The sequence below is a fragment of the Antedon mediterranea genome, chromosome 3, assembly GCF_964355755.1.
Source record: "Antedon mediterranea chromosome 3, ecAntMedi1.1, whole genome shotgun sequence".
Taxonomy (NCBI): domain Eukaryota; kingdom Metazoa; phylum Echinodermata; class Crinoidea; order Comatulida; family Antedonidae; genus Antedon; species Antedon mediterranea.
The window spans coordinates 8,267,879-8,283,621 of NC_092672.1; the positions used below are offsets into that span (position 1 = coordinate 8,267,879).

The 15,743-nt window shown below is 34.4% G+C and overlaps 1 protein-coding gene across 1 annotated transcript; it reads right to left on the reverse strand.

Moving 5' to 3' along the window:
• Positions 1 to 3: 3 nt before the first annotated feature.
• Positions 4 to 9,411, reverse strand: LOC140044758 (uncharacterized). Its single transcript, XM_072089405.1, has 7 exons — positions 9,352 to 9,411; positions 7,654 to 7,716; positions 6,775 to 6,903; positions 5,624 to 5,785; positions 4,828 to 4,958; positions 2,898 to 2,940; positions 4 to 2,499 (listed from the first exon to the last, which is right to left on the reverse strand). Exons 1-7 carry the CDS (start codon positions 9,394 to 9,396, stop codon positions 1,423 to 1,425), a joined length of 1,650 nt encoding a protein of 549 aa, XP_071945506.1. The 5' UTR covers positions 9,397 to 9,411; the 3' UTR covers positions 4 to 1,422.
• Positions 9,412 to 15,743: the final 6,332 nt, after the last annotated feature.

Sequence of the window (15,743 nt, forward strand, 5' to 3'; positions counted from 1 at the left end):
AGGTTACACATTACAGTGTGGATAATTTAATGAAAAATCCAACAGCAATATAATAAATGATATAATAATGTGGAAAATTAGCTCTACAAACATATTTTAAACCTCTTTTTTTTTTATCTAAGGCTGTCATTCATGATTTGATATATCAAGATCTTGAAATCATAAGCCCAGTAGCTTTCACTTTTTGCACCAGTTTCAGAAAAATTATAAAAGAATTCTTCAGAGTTAACATAAAATAATATGCGATATTGTTAAAATAAAAATGGTAAATAATATTGTAATTCAAACACAATTTAAAATTTATATACAACTTAACTAAAAAGTACCATTTGCCATGAGAGTATTTTAAACATGTTAATGTTAGTAAGAGTCAAGATAATACAGGGTTCTCGCTAGGGCCCAAAGTCCCTTGTTTTTTTATGTTAAGAATTGTATATAAATTGATAGGGGTTATAAATAATATAATAGATTTCCACTCATATTCACCTTAATTATGGTATTAAAATTATGTACTTTTAAATAATACCAGTACAACAATTGCTAAACAAAATCATTAATATTAATTTCAAATAAATGCATATTTTGATAACTATAAATTACAACTGTGATTTAATTACAAGTAGGTTTGGAAAACAATGATGAATATCCATACCCGAGTTACAAGTAGGGTTTAAAAATGGGCCTATAATGGATCAGCCTAAGCTTACAGGGGATGGTCTCTTAGACAACAGAGAGCACGTTCTTGACAAGGGTAATCAATTTTACTATAAGACAAATGGTTAAATAATATTGTTCAAATACCGACCTGGGTCATTCAATACTAGCGCTACCAATGAAAGGAAGTGCGACAAAAACTAACAGCAATAGTCTGTGAAATAACACGCAATTAATTTTTTTTCATATTGCAAATGAATTGGGCAAGTTTTTCCTTAATAAAATATTTTTCTATTACCTACACATTTTTATATGAAAATAGATATTTTTCCCATGTTAAATTGACCTTTGAACTGACATAACTAAGTTATTGTATTTTTTATCAGAAATGTCATACCAGGGAGTTGTAATTGGTGACAAGTCACTGGTCATACTAAACATTTGATTTAGACTTATGTTAAAAAAAATCTATAGATATTAATAAATCTATGGTATATAAATGTACGTTTGTATCTTCAAAATGTTTTAATTTGCATCTTTCTAATAACATATCTTATTATTTACAATTAGAATAATTTATGAAACTAACCTTTTAAAAAAAATACCCATTTTAAATGTTATGCTTTGCAATGATATAACACGACCACTTTACATGTTTATGTCTAAAGTGCGTTACAATAGGATATTATGTCATCTGTTAGGCTAAAGGCAATACTCTATCTAAATATAAGTTAATATTACGGAGTTGTGATCTGAAATATTATCACACTAAAATATAGTGGTTTCAGTACTACGATTATTTGCACCATCTTTTTGTGAGCAAGCAGACGTGTCCATATTCCCATCAGCCCCTATACATGTCTTTTTTGGTATATTACCCTCCATAGGAGCCTCTCTCGATGGACTATCTAAACATTCTCCATTAATAGTTGACTGACTTTCTGAATTATCACTTACAGACACATCACTTATGACTTCTGTAGATATTGAGATTGGGAGTGGTTTAATTCGTTCGATACCAGAGATCGTATTTTGGCGTGCTTCAACATTGCTGGATGCACTGTCAGATATTGGGAGTTGTATAACTGATTCCATTGTGGAGATCTTGGTTCCATTGTCTGATGTCTCACGTTGTTTAATAGAGTTCATTTCACATGCAGTATTCTTTGATGATTCTTCTTCACTGAAGGCACTTCCTGATACATCTAGATTGGAAATCTCTTGTACGATTTTTAGAGGTTCCGCAGATCCAGTGGAACTGGCAAGTCGTAATTGTGTTTTTGAACTCAGTCCAAACATGACATTTGACGCCTCGCTAGTTACACGTCTATGTGTTCTATACGTCAGACTACTCTTAACTTTGATATCAATTGAAGGTGCCATGTCGTGATCCTGTGAGTGGTCAGAACAGACGCTATCATTGTCCGAAATGTTGTCTAGGTTTTCCATCGACCCACGCTCGGCAAGGATATCATGTGGATCCAGCGGTAATATTTCACCTTGTAAACTCAACGGACGTTTCGGTGTCTGCGTCTTATTTGGCAAATCTAAAAACATATCATCACGTGTTACGATCTCGCCACGAGGAGAAGATAGACGCTTTGCAGGAGATTCATGCGTTTCAAATTTTAAACGTGATGGTGGTGTTCGGGATTTCTCAATGTGCACCTCAGGAACGGCTTCTGCTCCTACACCGGCTACTCTCTTTCCTAATTTTATTGACTGAGTTTTTCGCTTTTCATGGATTTCACAGCTGATTTCCTCAAGATTGTGTAAAGCTTGCGAGTAGATTTCTTTAGATCTGGCAACTTTAATTTCTAATTCCCGAACTGTTTGTTTTTTTTCCTGTTGAATAATATAAAAAAATGAGGAACATCATTGAGTTGATAATTAACATGTTGTTATTTTGGAAATTCCTTGCTTGCATGCATCCATGTTCAACAACAAAATATTAACAAAACTTAAGACTTTAAGCTCTCTCTACACTATGTGTGTCATACCATATTTGGTACATCACACTAGTTTAATAGTGTAGACAGAGCTATACACAGTAGAAAAATTACCAGAATTGTACTGGGAAGCTTTTAAACTTTTTTTGGGCAAGGGGGATAAAAAAGCTTCTTTCATAGAAAACAGCTTGCTAGACAACAATGCAGATTTTGCTGTCCAATATTATACAATTTGTACTAGCATAATTCTATAGTGTGTGTGCAAATACAATTAGATAGTAACACTGTACTTACCTCCATCTGCTGGTTGAATTTCGCCTTTGCTTCAAAGTATGGCCTGCAATGAAAAGAAAATATCTTACAGGGAATGTAGTGGAAACTGAAGCTTGGTGGTCAACATTCTTACCCAGGGTTCTGGGTGAAAGTCTATGCTCGGCCACTGTGTACCAGAATAGTTTGTCGCAACACCTAAGCCTCATAACAAGATATAGTTAAGAAAGGACGTATTTAAGGCAAAATAACATAGCTGTTGGATATATGTGTGTGTAATTTAGTTTTATACCATATATTATAAAAAAAGAAAAATCTCTGTTTAACAACCATATTCATGGGAGGCATGAATAACATACAGTATTTTCTAATCATTTTATGATATAGCTTAACAATCCATACAACAGCAGCAGAATACATTGGGTTTACACTGACGAGCGGGAAAACAATAAGAAAGGTACAACTTCACAAAATCCTAAAACAAAGAGGATAAATAATTGATAACATAGAAAAATAAGTTATTTCTCAATGGATATACAGTACAATACATTTGGCAGGCTACATTCAAACTTGTACTGTTTTCACATGAATATAATTTTCCATAATTAACAAATATATGGCACACTCTTCCATTCCATGAAACAGAACAAGTGTGAATGCAACCTTAGAAAAGAACAAATGGATTCACACAGTGGTGCAGCAGTACCGAGAAAGGAATCAACTTTTTTCTAACATTAATATGAACTCCTTTACGTATTTAAACGATATTTTAAACGTCAGGAAGACTGTGATTGTCTGTTACAAAGTAGGTTAAAGTACTACTAGTGCAGAAACCCTAGGCTAACTCTTGTGAATACTGACTGGGATAACTTACTACATGCAATTTGATTTAATGCCTGTTCCCACTAAGACACAACACAAGGTCCGAACGTAAGCACAATGCAAGAAATTTGACCAATAACAATTGCTGAATTATTCAATTGTCATTGGTCAACTAGCTTGCGTTGCGCTTACGTCCTTGTGTTGCATCCTAGTGGGAGCCCAGCTTAACAGGCCATTCCTGGAAAAACTTGTTTTTCCCATTCATAATATTTACTACTTACAACATTACAAGATCGTGCTGGTTGACAATAGTGGTTAATTGTAGCAAGTTCCTACGAATGGACATGCTACGAGCATGATAAACAATAAAAATGAAATGTAATGAAAACAATGTTCTACACTAAAGCTTCGTCTACACTATTAAACTAGTGTGATGTGCCCAAATATGATAGTGATATGCACAAATATAGTAGTGATATGACAACATCATGTCCATATATGGGCACATCACATGGGCATGACACATAAAGTTTGATAGTGTTGACAGAGCTTAATACTATGTACTATAAAAAATAAACTATTGTCTTTCACACCTTGTGTTTACACTATAAATAGATCCTATACATTAATTAATATATAACTTGGCCTTCACAGGTTATTTCGTATTCTATATTGTGCAATAAATAATCTACTCTCTATTTGTCTGTATTGCAGGAAATATCTTACATTATGTTATATAACCAATTACAGTTTAGAACCTCTATTAAGGGGACACCGTAGGGACTCTACAAATTGTTATAACGATATCAATAAATAATATAATTATTTAATTTTGTTTTTGTAATTGTCCCCTTAATAATAAGGTTTGAATAAAAAAAAAATTGGCACACTCAAAAGTCTCTCCGTCCCCTCAATAGAGGTGTCCCCTGATTAAGAGTTTTCTGTAGTGTTAAAACATATATTGTCCCTTGATTTGTGGAAAAGTGTCCACATAATAGGGTGTCCCTGGAATAAGGGTATCCCAAAGGAAACTGTACCAGATTTAAGCTTTCTAAATTCTCATGTTATGAGGCTTAGGTTTGGCGCTATTTTGGTAACTAAAAAACCCCTGACACTGAGCCGGAATAATCACCTTGATTTGTTTATGACACTTTTCAATCCTTTCTGAACACGTTTTACAGCTAGTTCCTGTTGATCGTATTCTGCAGCTGTTCTCTCGTGTTGTTTTTTACTGATATTCCTTTCAAGTTCTGCTTCTCCCACCTATTACAAAATCAATATGCCAATTGGTTAATTATGCAAATCAGCCATTATATTTATTATAATCATATCTTATTATTACTCATACATACTTATTACAGATTAGTACAGAAATTATTGAGTCATTCTGTATACTTTATATAATATCTTTGAGTGAATAAATAATAATATCTATTTCACTTTTTCCACATCAAATTTTGTACATGAAATATTGGATTTGTATAATTATAATAAAATGAAAATACATTGTATTCAGTGAAAAAGAAACTCTGCCAGAAAGCAAGCTTTTAGTTAACATAACTCTGACAAAAGCAATACAAATATAGAGAAATAATTCTTTGACCATTTGCAACAAGGCATGAAGTTCCTAGTTTCAGTAGTAGTTTCATCACTCTTATTAACCCCACTTCACAGAAGACTGTACACCCTAAGCCGCAATTCTGTAACTTATGACTGTACTCCCTAAGCCGCAATTCTGTAACTTATGACTGTACTCCCTAAGCCGCAATTTTGTAACTCATGGCTGTAAAAGTTGTTGTTTGTTCTATTTCATTTTCCACACAAAGCAACAAATAATGACAAAAAGTGTGGAAGGTAGAATAAGTGGTGTGTTTTGACTTTACCCCCAATAAAATTAACAATAGTACTAATAAAACAATGAACAATACCTTCATGGTAGAGTGGTTAAGCATCTCCTGCCAGTTAGCGTCAAACTCTCTGCCTTCTTCCAACAGGCCCATCTCAGCAAGATCTACCATCTCTTTTGCTGCTGCCAACATGCTATTGGCCCTCTCAAAGTTTATGGCGGCCTGCTGTGTACTCTGATGTAGCTGATAAGATACAAGATTAACGCTAACATTATTGTGAATTTTAGTGGCATCCTTGTCCTTTCCAAATTTTTAATAAAATTCTGAACATTAAAATTTACACACAAATTTACAGATATTCAAACAATTTCTAAAGCTCTGTATGTGACAAAAATTCTGATGTGCCCATATACTGTATGGACACGATGATGTCATATATCACTACCATATTTGGACATATCGCTACCATATTTGAGCACATACTGTACACTTTAGAAAGAGCTTTAAACACTCCAGGAAATCCTTAAGCTTGGTTCCCACTAGGAAGCAATACAAGGACACCCAAGGAACATAGTAATCATAGGCAATAGATAATCTAAGCTTTTTTTTTTTGCGATTGGTCAAACTAGTTTATGATGTGTGTATTTCCTTGTGTTGGTTCCTAGTGGGAACAAAGCTTTATTAATGTATTCATTTTCTAACAAGAATGAACAGTAAGATAGACATTCCAAACAGAGTACTGTAGCATTTAAACATGCAATATCTGTTAAGCTCTGAAAACAATATCAAAATAGTTTGACAAAAAAAGTGCTATGTGCCCAAATATGTCCATACTGTATATGGGCACATTCCACATCACGTTTTTTTTTGCATAAAGTTTGATAGTGTAGACAGATCTTTACACAACATAATAATATTTAAAAAGTATGTAAAGCTCTGCCTACACTATCAAACTAATTTGACAAAAAAAGTGTGATGCGCCCAAATATGGTAATGGTATGGCAAAATATGGTAGTGATATGACATCATCGTGTCCATATGGGCACATCACATTTTTTGTCACATAAAGTTTGATACTGTAACTTCAACTCGTGACTATCATAAATCATTCTCTATTAGTCATAAAATATAGTTATTTGAACATAAAAGTGGTTTACAGTATATGTATCAAATGATTACACAATCTATTGCAATCTATATCCCAGTGCAATCTGAACACAATGTATGCATACCTCTTTCGCTCGTTGACGAGCTTCATAAAATGGCCTTGCTTTGTCAATGCATGTTCCAAGTTGTTTGGATATTGCATTGAGGCTTTGTGTGGAGTCTGTGAGAGCCTGTCTGAAACTAGCTCTAGCCTCCTACAAAAGTAGAAAAACAATAAAAACATATCAATAAACAGTTGTAGGGACTGAAGTAGCCCAAATAATAGCTACAGTATGTTTAAAACCTTCCTCTATCTAGGTAAAAACAGAATACCCTTTTGTTTTTTTCCCAAGGTCGTAGACATTTTCCCATATTATACTGTAACTACTTGAAAAAAATGGAAAGTTTAAGTCCTTTAAATGATTCATTGACGGATTTGATTACAAAAAACTAAGGGAAAAAGCATTGATGGTATTGCAGCAAGCACAATGAGTATTTTGCAATACTTACTATCTTGTCTTCTATCTACTAACTGTATACGGATTAATATTTCAGTTTCATGTGTAGATAAATAAAAAGTCCCATAAAACGTAATTTTAATTGCTGTATTTTGCAATGTTATATTCCAAAAAGTTTATACATTGGTAACTGTAATCCATGTATATAAAATGTTAAATAATTAAAAGGACTGCAAGTCACAACCAGCTTGTGCATGTGCAAGAACGAATATACACTTTTCGAAAGAGAGTAAGGGATCGTCTCCTGGCTCAATTCACCACCAGAAGGATCTCACCAGAAACATGTCTACAGACTTAGTGGGCTATTCTTGGTGTGTAACACCAAAAATAACAACAACAGAGTTCTGTAACAATGAACACAAACTCGTCCTTGGTGTGTAACAGTGAACACCAAAAATAACAACAACAGAGAACTAATATAACGCAAACTCATCATATTTTACTTACGTCAAGTTGGAATTCCAAGGTGTTTATCTGGTGTGTTGAGGAATTTAAACGTTCTAATTCAACCTATAATAAAATAGAAAAGAACTTGAAGCTTATTCAAGTTGTTATATTTAATTATCTGGAGGACCAAACTTAAAGCCTTTGCTTAATGTGTCATCCTCACACAATTATATTTATTAATTTATGTGAGAGTTAGCGAGTGGCCGAGCGGTTAAGACAGTGGAACCGTAATTACGTAGCCATAACATCGGCAGGGGTTCGAGGCTCACTCACTCATGGTTCTGGTGGTAGAACGAGTCTTCTCGGATAAGAACTATAAACTCTAGGTCCAGTGTACACATCTAGCTCGTGTGCACTTTAAAGAACCTAGTACATCTTTCGAGACGAGTAGGGGTAACCCCGGTGTATTAGTACATCACAGCCACTGGTCACCAACTGGGCCCTCTGGGAGACCAGTCTTTGACTGAAGAGGTTACCCAGTATAAATATATATTTCAATCAATTTCAATCAACTGTATATTCTGTATATTGTATTGTGTGAAGCAATAAACTTGAAATATAAAACCATAAATTAATAATGTAACTGAAATTTCCTTATTTATTTATCATTTTTATGAAATTGTGAACAATAGAAAGAGGTACAACAAATTAATACAATTTTTTATTATTATTCATAAATGAACCATGAAGTGTAAAAATAAATTATGACTAAAAGAATCGGCATGTGATTTCTGACAGCTGTTATGTTGTATTGTTGACTTTTCTATACAGTATTGTGAACATGTTTAAGCTCTGTCTACTAACACTATCAAACTAGTGACAAAAAAATGTGATGTGCCTATTATGGACATGCTGATGTCATATCACTACCCTATTTGGGCACATCACTACCATATTTGGGCACATCACAATCACTAGTTTGACAGAGCTTTAGAGTCAGTTTATAAAAGGTGATACAAGACAACAAAACTTGCAACTTTTTACAAACAACTTACTTAAAAATTCATGATGACTGTGCCTGTTTCATTTAGATATTAATAACTGGTAGGTTGATATAAATAAGTATTAAAAATATGAGGATGAAAATCTGGCAATATTTTCATTCTCCATTTTCAACAGGCATGCACTGAAGTCAAACATTTGTTTAGCAAAACAGATTAATAAATAACTTATCGTTAAATTTGAACATCTTTAGCAGGGCCAAACTAACAATCATAATACTGTACTCCTTACAGCTTAAATTAAAACTCAAATTGAAATTGTTGTTCAATTTTGATTAATGCTTAAACTTGTTGGTCATTTTAATCATGATACTGAGTCTGAGCATCATTTTATTAAACTACTTTTTAATAAAAAGCCCCCTGGTTGTCAGTACAACATCAGAGTGTAGGGGCTGTGCCATCAAAGTAACACTCTATGGCAAAACAGGTTAGGCTAATGGATTACTACTGACAACTACTACAAGACAACTAGGGCCTAGAGTAGGCTAGCTAGGTCCCTACTCAGTCAGGTAGAGAGGGCTATGCCTCTCTCTAGCCTAGCTAGTGCGCCGTATACATTTTTTCTACACTTTATATCTTAAAATTACAACTGAAATATAGAGCACCAATATTACAACTTATTATCAAATAGATGATATTTAAAGCTATGTTATATAAATGGCCATACATTATGTATATTGGGAAATAATAGACTTACTTTCACCCTTGGATCAAGCTTGTCCTCTTCGTCCGGTGTAGCCATTTTTTAATAATAAATAGTGATGTAGCGCCATCTATATAATGCACATGGAAGGTGGACGACCGGGAATACACTACTAATAGGGAAAGTCCCTATGTCAAAAGTGTTTTATAAAAATAGTAAGTGCCCTAATAAATTAATACTTATTTCTCTATGGTATTATATAGTGTAAAATCATAATGTTATTATCGATTCAGAAAACAAACGTAAATGTATAGGCCTATTTACAGTCATCGGTCCTATTCAATTAATTAGATTAGACATTCTTCCAAAATGATGCTCATACTGTATTGTTAATAATAGTGGTGCCACATTCGGTCTATTTTGTTATTTTCCACTTCTCCATGGCGCCCGGGGTTTAACAACTCAGACTGCCGATATTGAGTATGAAGTACACGATATCTTTTGACAAACAAACATTTTTTGATTAAGTTTGGAGGCGATGGGGCGGGCCTTGACTCGTTTGGCACGTCACACACACATAGTAGTTGCGCAAAATACGCGTATACATACGGTACGCGCAATACATAGTGCGTACGTCCGGCCAAATATCATTGTTACGTCACAATTAAACATTCGAAAAAAGGCTAACGAAAAAGCGTTGTCAAGTCAGAATTATTAAATTCTTCAAACTGTGAACAGTGATTTTAAATTGCTCTTCATTCAAACGAAATAAAACTGCATTTACTTTTCAAATTCATTTGGAAATACGAAACATCAATTTTCAAATACCGTTGTTATACTTAAGTAGGCCTATGGCTAAATTTGTACTTAAAAGAAGATATTATGCTTCTTTAGATGAAGCCCAGCAGGTAACAGTGAGATCAAACGATTTTCAGGCCACCAAGAATGGCGTTACTAGCTTCTCCAAAAAAGGTGGAAAGAGGCCTAAAAATAGAAGATGTCCTTATATCAGACGAAATACTAAAGTAGGCAATATTTCTGAATTAAAAGAATTAGATACGCTTATAAAAATAGAAAATACCAAAATTAATGGAATTCAGTATATTAATAATAACGATTTTAATTTTGTTGAAATGTCTCCTACTAGTACTACCAATGAGACCATGAACAGTAATAATATTAGGCCTAGTGATACCTGTAGACAGGGTAAGGATAGGCCTAGTAATACTTTTATTAGTATTATTAGTAGTGATAGCGATAGTATTAAAGATAGTGATGTCGTAGTATCTGGCGACAAAAGCGAAAATCAAAACGAAAATTATGATTATGAGTACAATAAGGAGTATTTTAAGTCACTACTTGATCGTCAAAAAGTCACTGATATAAATCCGTGGGCATGTTTTGAATCACCATCTGTCAAAGATAATATGGTAGAGTTTTTATGTTACATTCGATTTGAGCTCATGCGGTATGGATACATAATCGATTATGATATAGTACATCGTAGCCTTACACTTGTAGAAAGTATATTGATGTGTGATAACACAGATGTTAGACTAGGGAATCTAGAAGAGTTGGCAATTGCATCATTTTGCCTTGCAATGAAATGTGCTGAACGATACCAATCTAAGAGTATTATACCTTATACTTGTCAGTGCCTCCAGGATATTGGCTACTTTGATTCTAAATTAATTTCACAAATAGAATTCAATATACTAAAGAGTTTAAACTTTAAGATTAATAATGTCACTTGTCTTGACTTTATACATGCTTACTGTGATTCTGGTAGCAGTAACACTAGCTCTGAAATTATCAAACAAGCTATAGAAACAGTGAGACAAGAATCTGTCAAATATTTGATTACAAATAGAATATCTCACACATCGGTAAAACCATGCATAATAGCATTCTTGATAGTAGTTGACGAATGTGAGATACTTGGCATAAGTTGGGAATCACTTGTCGATGAGGTAAAATATAAGATGCAAAAAGACACGATTAATAAGATAATAAATAAGTTAAGGTAATAAGTTACAATAAGATATAAACAATATAACTTATAAGTAAGTTAAGATACAATAAGTTAAGTACAACAGGATAGACTGTAAGTTAAGATGCAATAAAAGCGGTTGAACTAAGAAAAAAAATTGATTAGAAAAAAAGATAAGATAAAGATAAGATGCAATAAGAAAATAATTTTGTAATATATAGTTATATATTTATTTAATTTTCAAATATAAATAAATTGGTAAAGTAATTTAGGTTGAACATTCAAATAAATAAAAAAAACATGGTATTTAATGACATATTTGTGTAAAAATGATAAGATAAAATTGGAAAAACAAATGATAATTGAATAGAACAATACTTCTTCCCCCATTTCTTATAAAATGATTTTTAAATTAATTTGGCCAATGGGAAGAAACAAAATTTCCAGTCTGAAGTCGGAGATGCTACCTCATTGTGGTAGACTGGTGTCAACATCATTGGTAAAATACGGTACCAATGATGGCTAACAGCATCACGCATACAATACACTAAATTAATTTTTAAACACGTTTATTTTATCGTTACTTATAATATATTAGCCGATCGAAACTAATAATATGGAAAGTTTTGGTATGCCTACCGATAGACGGCGCCCTTTTTTATTTTGTCAAAATTATTCTTCCACATGTGCGAGGCTTGTGTCAAGCTAGCCAACAATAAGCCAGCCAACAATAAGCCAGCCCACTTTTATTTTTTCCAGCCAACAATAACTATGAAACGCGGTTTGTGCATTCTTTACATTTTCATTGTTACTTATGGCTTTTATGGTATTAGGAATTAAATATTTGTGAGAAAAACGGCGGATTGTTACTGGGATTCACTTGGTGGGATTATACTAGGGTACCTCGTTAGTCGTCCAGTATAGGTTAGAGTTGGACCACTGGTCCCGTTTACTCAGCCCTCATCTTTTAAATTTCAGTATAACTCAATTACGATTGTTAATATATAGTGAAATTTGATATTGTAATTGTGAGAAAACGGCGGATTGTTCCGGGAAGTCACTTGGTGGGATTATACTAGGGTACCTCCTTAGTCGCCCAGTATAAGTTAGAGTAGGACCACTGGTCCCGTTTACTCAGCCCTCATCTTTTAAATTTGAATGTAACCCAATTACGATTTTTAAAATATAGTGAAATTTGAAACTGTATCTGTGCAAAAACGGCGGATTGTTCCTGGGCATCACTTGGCGGGATTATACTAGGGTACCTCCTTAGTCGTCCAGTATAAGTTAGAGTGGGACCACTGGTCCCGTTTACTCAGCCCTCATCTTTTAAATCTGAGTGTAACTCAATTACGATTTTAATATTGTTAAATTTGAAACTGTATTTGTGAGAAAATGGCGGATTGTTCCTGGCAGTCACTTGGTGGGATTATACTAGGGTACCCCCTTAGTCGTCCAGTATAAGTTAGAGTGGGACCACTAGTCCCGTTTACTCAGCCCTCATCTTTAAATATTGAGTGTAACTCAATCAATTTTTAAAATATAGTTAAATTTGAAACTGTATTTGTGAGAAAATTGCGGATTGTTCCTGGGAGTCACTTGGTGGGATTATACCAGGGTACCTCCTTAGTCGTCCAGTATAAGTTAGAGTTGGACCACTGGTCCCGTTTACTCAGCCCTCATCTTTAAAATTTGAGTGTAACTCAATTACGATTAATATTTTAAAATATAGTGAAATTTGATACTGTATTTGTGAGAAAATGGCGGATTGTTCCTGGGAGTCACTTGGTGGGATTATACTAGGGTACCCCCTTAGTCGTCCAGTATAAGTTAGAGTGGGACCACTGGTCCCGTTTACTCAGCCCTCATCTTTAAAATTTGAGTGTAACTCATTTACGATTTTTAAAATATAGTGAAATTTGAAACTGTATTTGTGAGAAAACGGCGGATTGTTCCTGGGAGTCACTTGGTGGGATTATACTAGGTACCTCCTTAGTTGTCCAGTATAAGTTAAAGTGGGACCACTGGTCCCGTTTACTCAGCCCTCATCTTTAACGTTTGAGTGTAACTCAATTACGATTAATATTTTAAAATATAGTGAAATTTGATACTGTATTAGTGAGAAAATGGAGGATTGTTCCTGGGAGTCACTTGGTGGGATTATACTAGGGTACCTCCTTAGTTGTCCAGTTTAAGTTAGAGTGGGACCACTGGTCCCGTTTACTCAGCCCTTATCTTTAAAATTTGAGTGTAACTCAATTACGATTAATATTTTAAAATATAGTGAAATTTGATACTGTATTTGTGAGAAAATGGCGTATTGTTCCTGGGAGTCACTTGGTGGGATTATACTAGGGTACCCCTTTAGTCGTCCAGTGTAAGATAGAATGGGACCACTGGTCTCGTTTACTCAGCCCTCATCTTTAAAATTTGAGTGTAACTCATTTACGATTTTTAAAATATAGTGAAATTTGAAACTGTATTTGTGAGAAAACGGCGGATTGTTCCTGAGAGTCACATGGTGGGATTATACTAGGGTACGTCCTTAGTCGTCCAGTAAAAGTTAGAGTGCGACCACTGGTCCCGTTTACTCAGCCCTCATCTTTTAAATTTGAGTGTAACTCAATTACGATAACATTTTTTAAATATAGTGAAAATTGATACTATATTTGTGAGATAATGGCGGATTGTTCCTGGGAGTCACTTGGTGGGATTATACTAGGGTACCTCCTTAGTTGTCCAGTATAAGTTAGAGTGGGACCACTGGTCCCGTTTACTCAGCCCTCATCTTTAACATTTGAGTGTAACTCAATTACGATTAATATTTTAAAATATAGTGAAATTTGATACTGTATTAGTGAGAAAATGGCGGATTGTTCCTGGGAGTCACTTGGTGGGATTATACTAGGGTACCTCCTTAGTTGTCCAGTTTAAGTTAGAGTGGGACCACTGGTCCCGTTTACTCAGCCCTTATCTTTAAAATTTGAGTGTAACTCAATTACGATTAATATTTTAAAATATAGTGAAATTTGATACTGTATTTGTGAGAAAATGGCGGATTGTTCCTGGGAGTCACTTGGTGGGATTAAACTAGGGTACCCCCTCAGTCGTCCAGTATAAGTTAGAATGGGACCACTGGTCCCGTTTACTCAGCCCTCATCTTTAAAATTTGAGTGTAACTCATTTACGATTTTTAAAATATAGTGAAATTTGAAACTGTATTTGTGAGAAAACGGCGGATTGTTCCTGAGAGTCACTTGGTGGGATTATACTAGGGTACACACTAAGTTGTCCAGTATAAGTTAGAGTGGTACCACTGGTCCCGTTTACTCAGCCCTCATCTTTAAAATTTGAGTGTAACTCATTTACGATTTTTAAAATATAGTGAAATTTGATACTGTATTTGTGAGAAAATGGCGGATTGTTCCTGAGAGTCACTTGGTGGGATTATACTAGGGAAACTCTTTAATCATCCAGTATAAGTTAGAGTGGGACCACTGGTCCCGTTTACTAAGCCCTCATCTTTTAAATTTGAGTGTAACTCAATTACGATAACATTTTTAAAATATAGTGAAAATTGATACTGTATTTGTGAGAAAATGGCGGATTGTTCCTGGGAGTCACTTGGTGGGATTATACTAAGGTACCTCCTTAGTTGTCCAGTATAAGTTAGAGTGGGACCACTGGTCCCGTTTACTCAGCCCTCATCTTTAACGTTTGAGTGTAACTCAATTACGATTAATATTTTAAAATATAGTGAAATTTGATACTGTATTTGTGAGAAAATGGCGGATTTTTCCTGAGAGTCACTTGGTAGGATTATACTAGGGTACCCCCTTAGTCGTCCAGTATAAGTTAGAGTGGGACCACTGGTCCCGTTTACTCAGCCCTCATCTTTAAAATTTAAGTGTAACTCAATTACGATTAATATTTTAAAATATAGTGAAATTTGATACTGTATTTGTGAGAAAATGGCGGATTGTTCCTGGGAGTCACTTGGTGGGATTATACTAGGGTACCCCCTTAGTCGTCCAGTATAAGTTAGAATGGGACCACTGGTCCCGTTTACTCAGCCCTCATCTTTTAAATTTGAGTGTAACTCATTTACGATTTTTAAAATATAGTGAAATTTGAAACTGTATTTGTGAGAAAACGGCGGATTGTTCCTGAGAGTCACTTGGTGGGATTATACTAGGGTACACCCTAAGTCGTCCAGTATAAGTTAGAGTGGGACCACTGGTCCCGTTTACTCAGCCCTCATCTTTAAAATTTGAGTGTAACTCATTTACGATTTTTAATATATAGTGAAATTTGATACTGTATTTGTGAGAAAAGGGCGGATTGTTCCTGAGAGTCACTTGGTGGGATTATACTAGGGAAACTCTTTAATCATCCAGTATAAGTTAGAGTGGGACCACTGGTCCCGTTTACTAAGCCCTCATCTTTTAAATTTGAG

Excerpts from the sequence above, each read along its gene's own strand:
- LOC140044758 (XM_072089405.1), bottom strand. The coding sequence starts at position 9,396 with ATGGCTACACCGGACGAAGAGGACAAGCTTGATCCAAGGGTGAAA. Across the intron at positions 6,904-7,653 it reads CCTTGGAATTCCAACTTGAC|GAGGCTAGAGCTAGTTTCAG; the intron begins GTAAGTAAAATA and ends CTACTTTTGTAG. Across the intron at positions 2,500-2,897 it reads AATTCAACCAGCAGATGGAG|GAAAAAAAACAAACAGTTCG; the intron begins GTAAGTACAGTG and ends ATTATTCAACAG.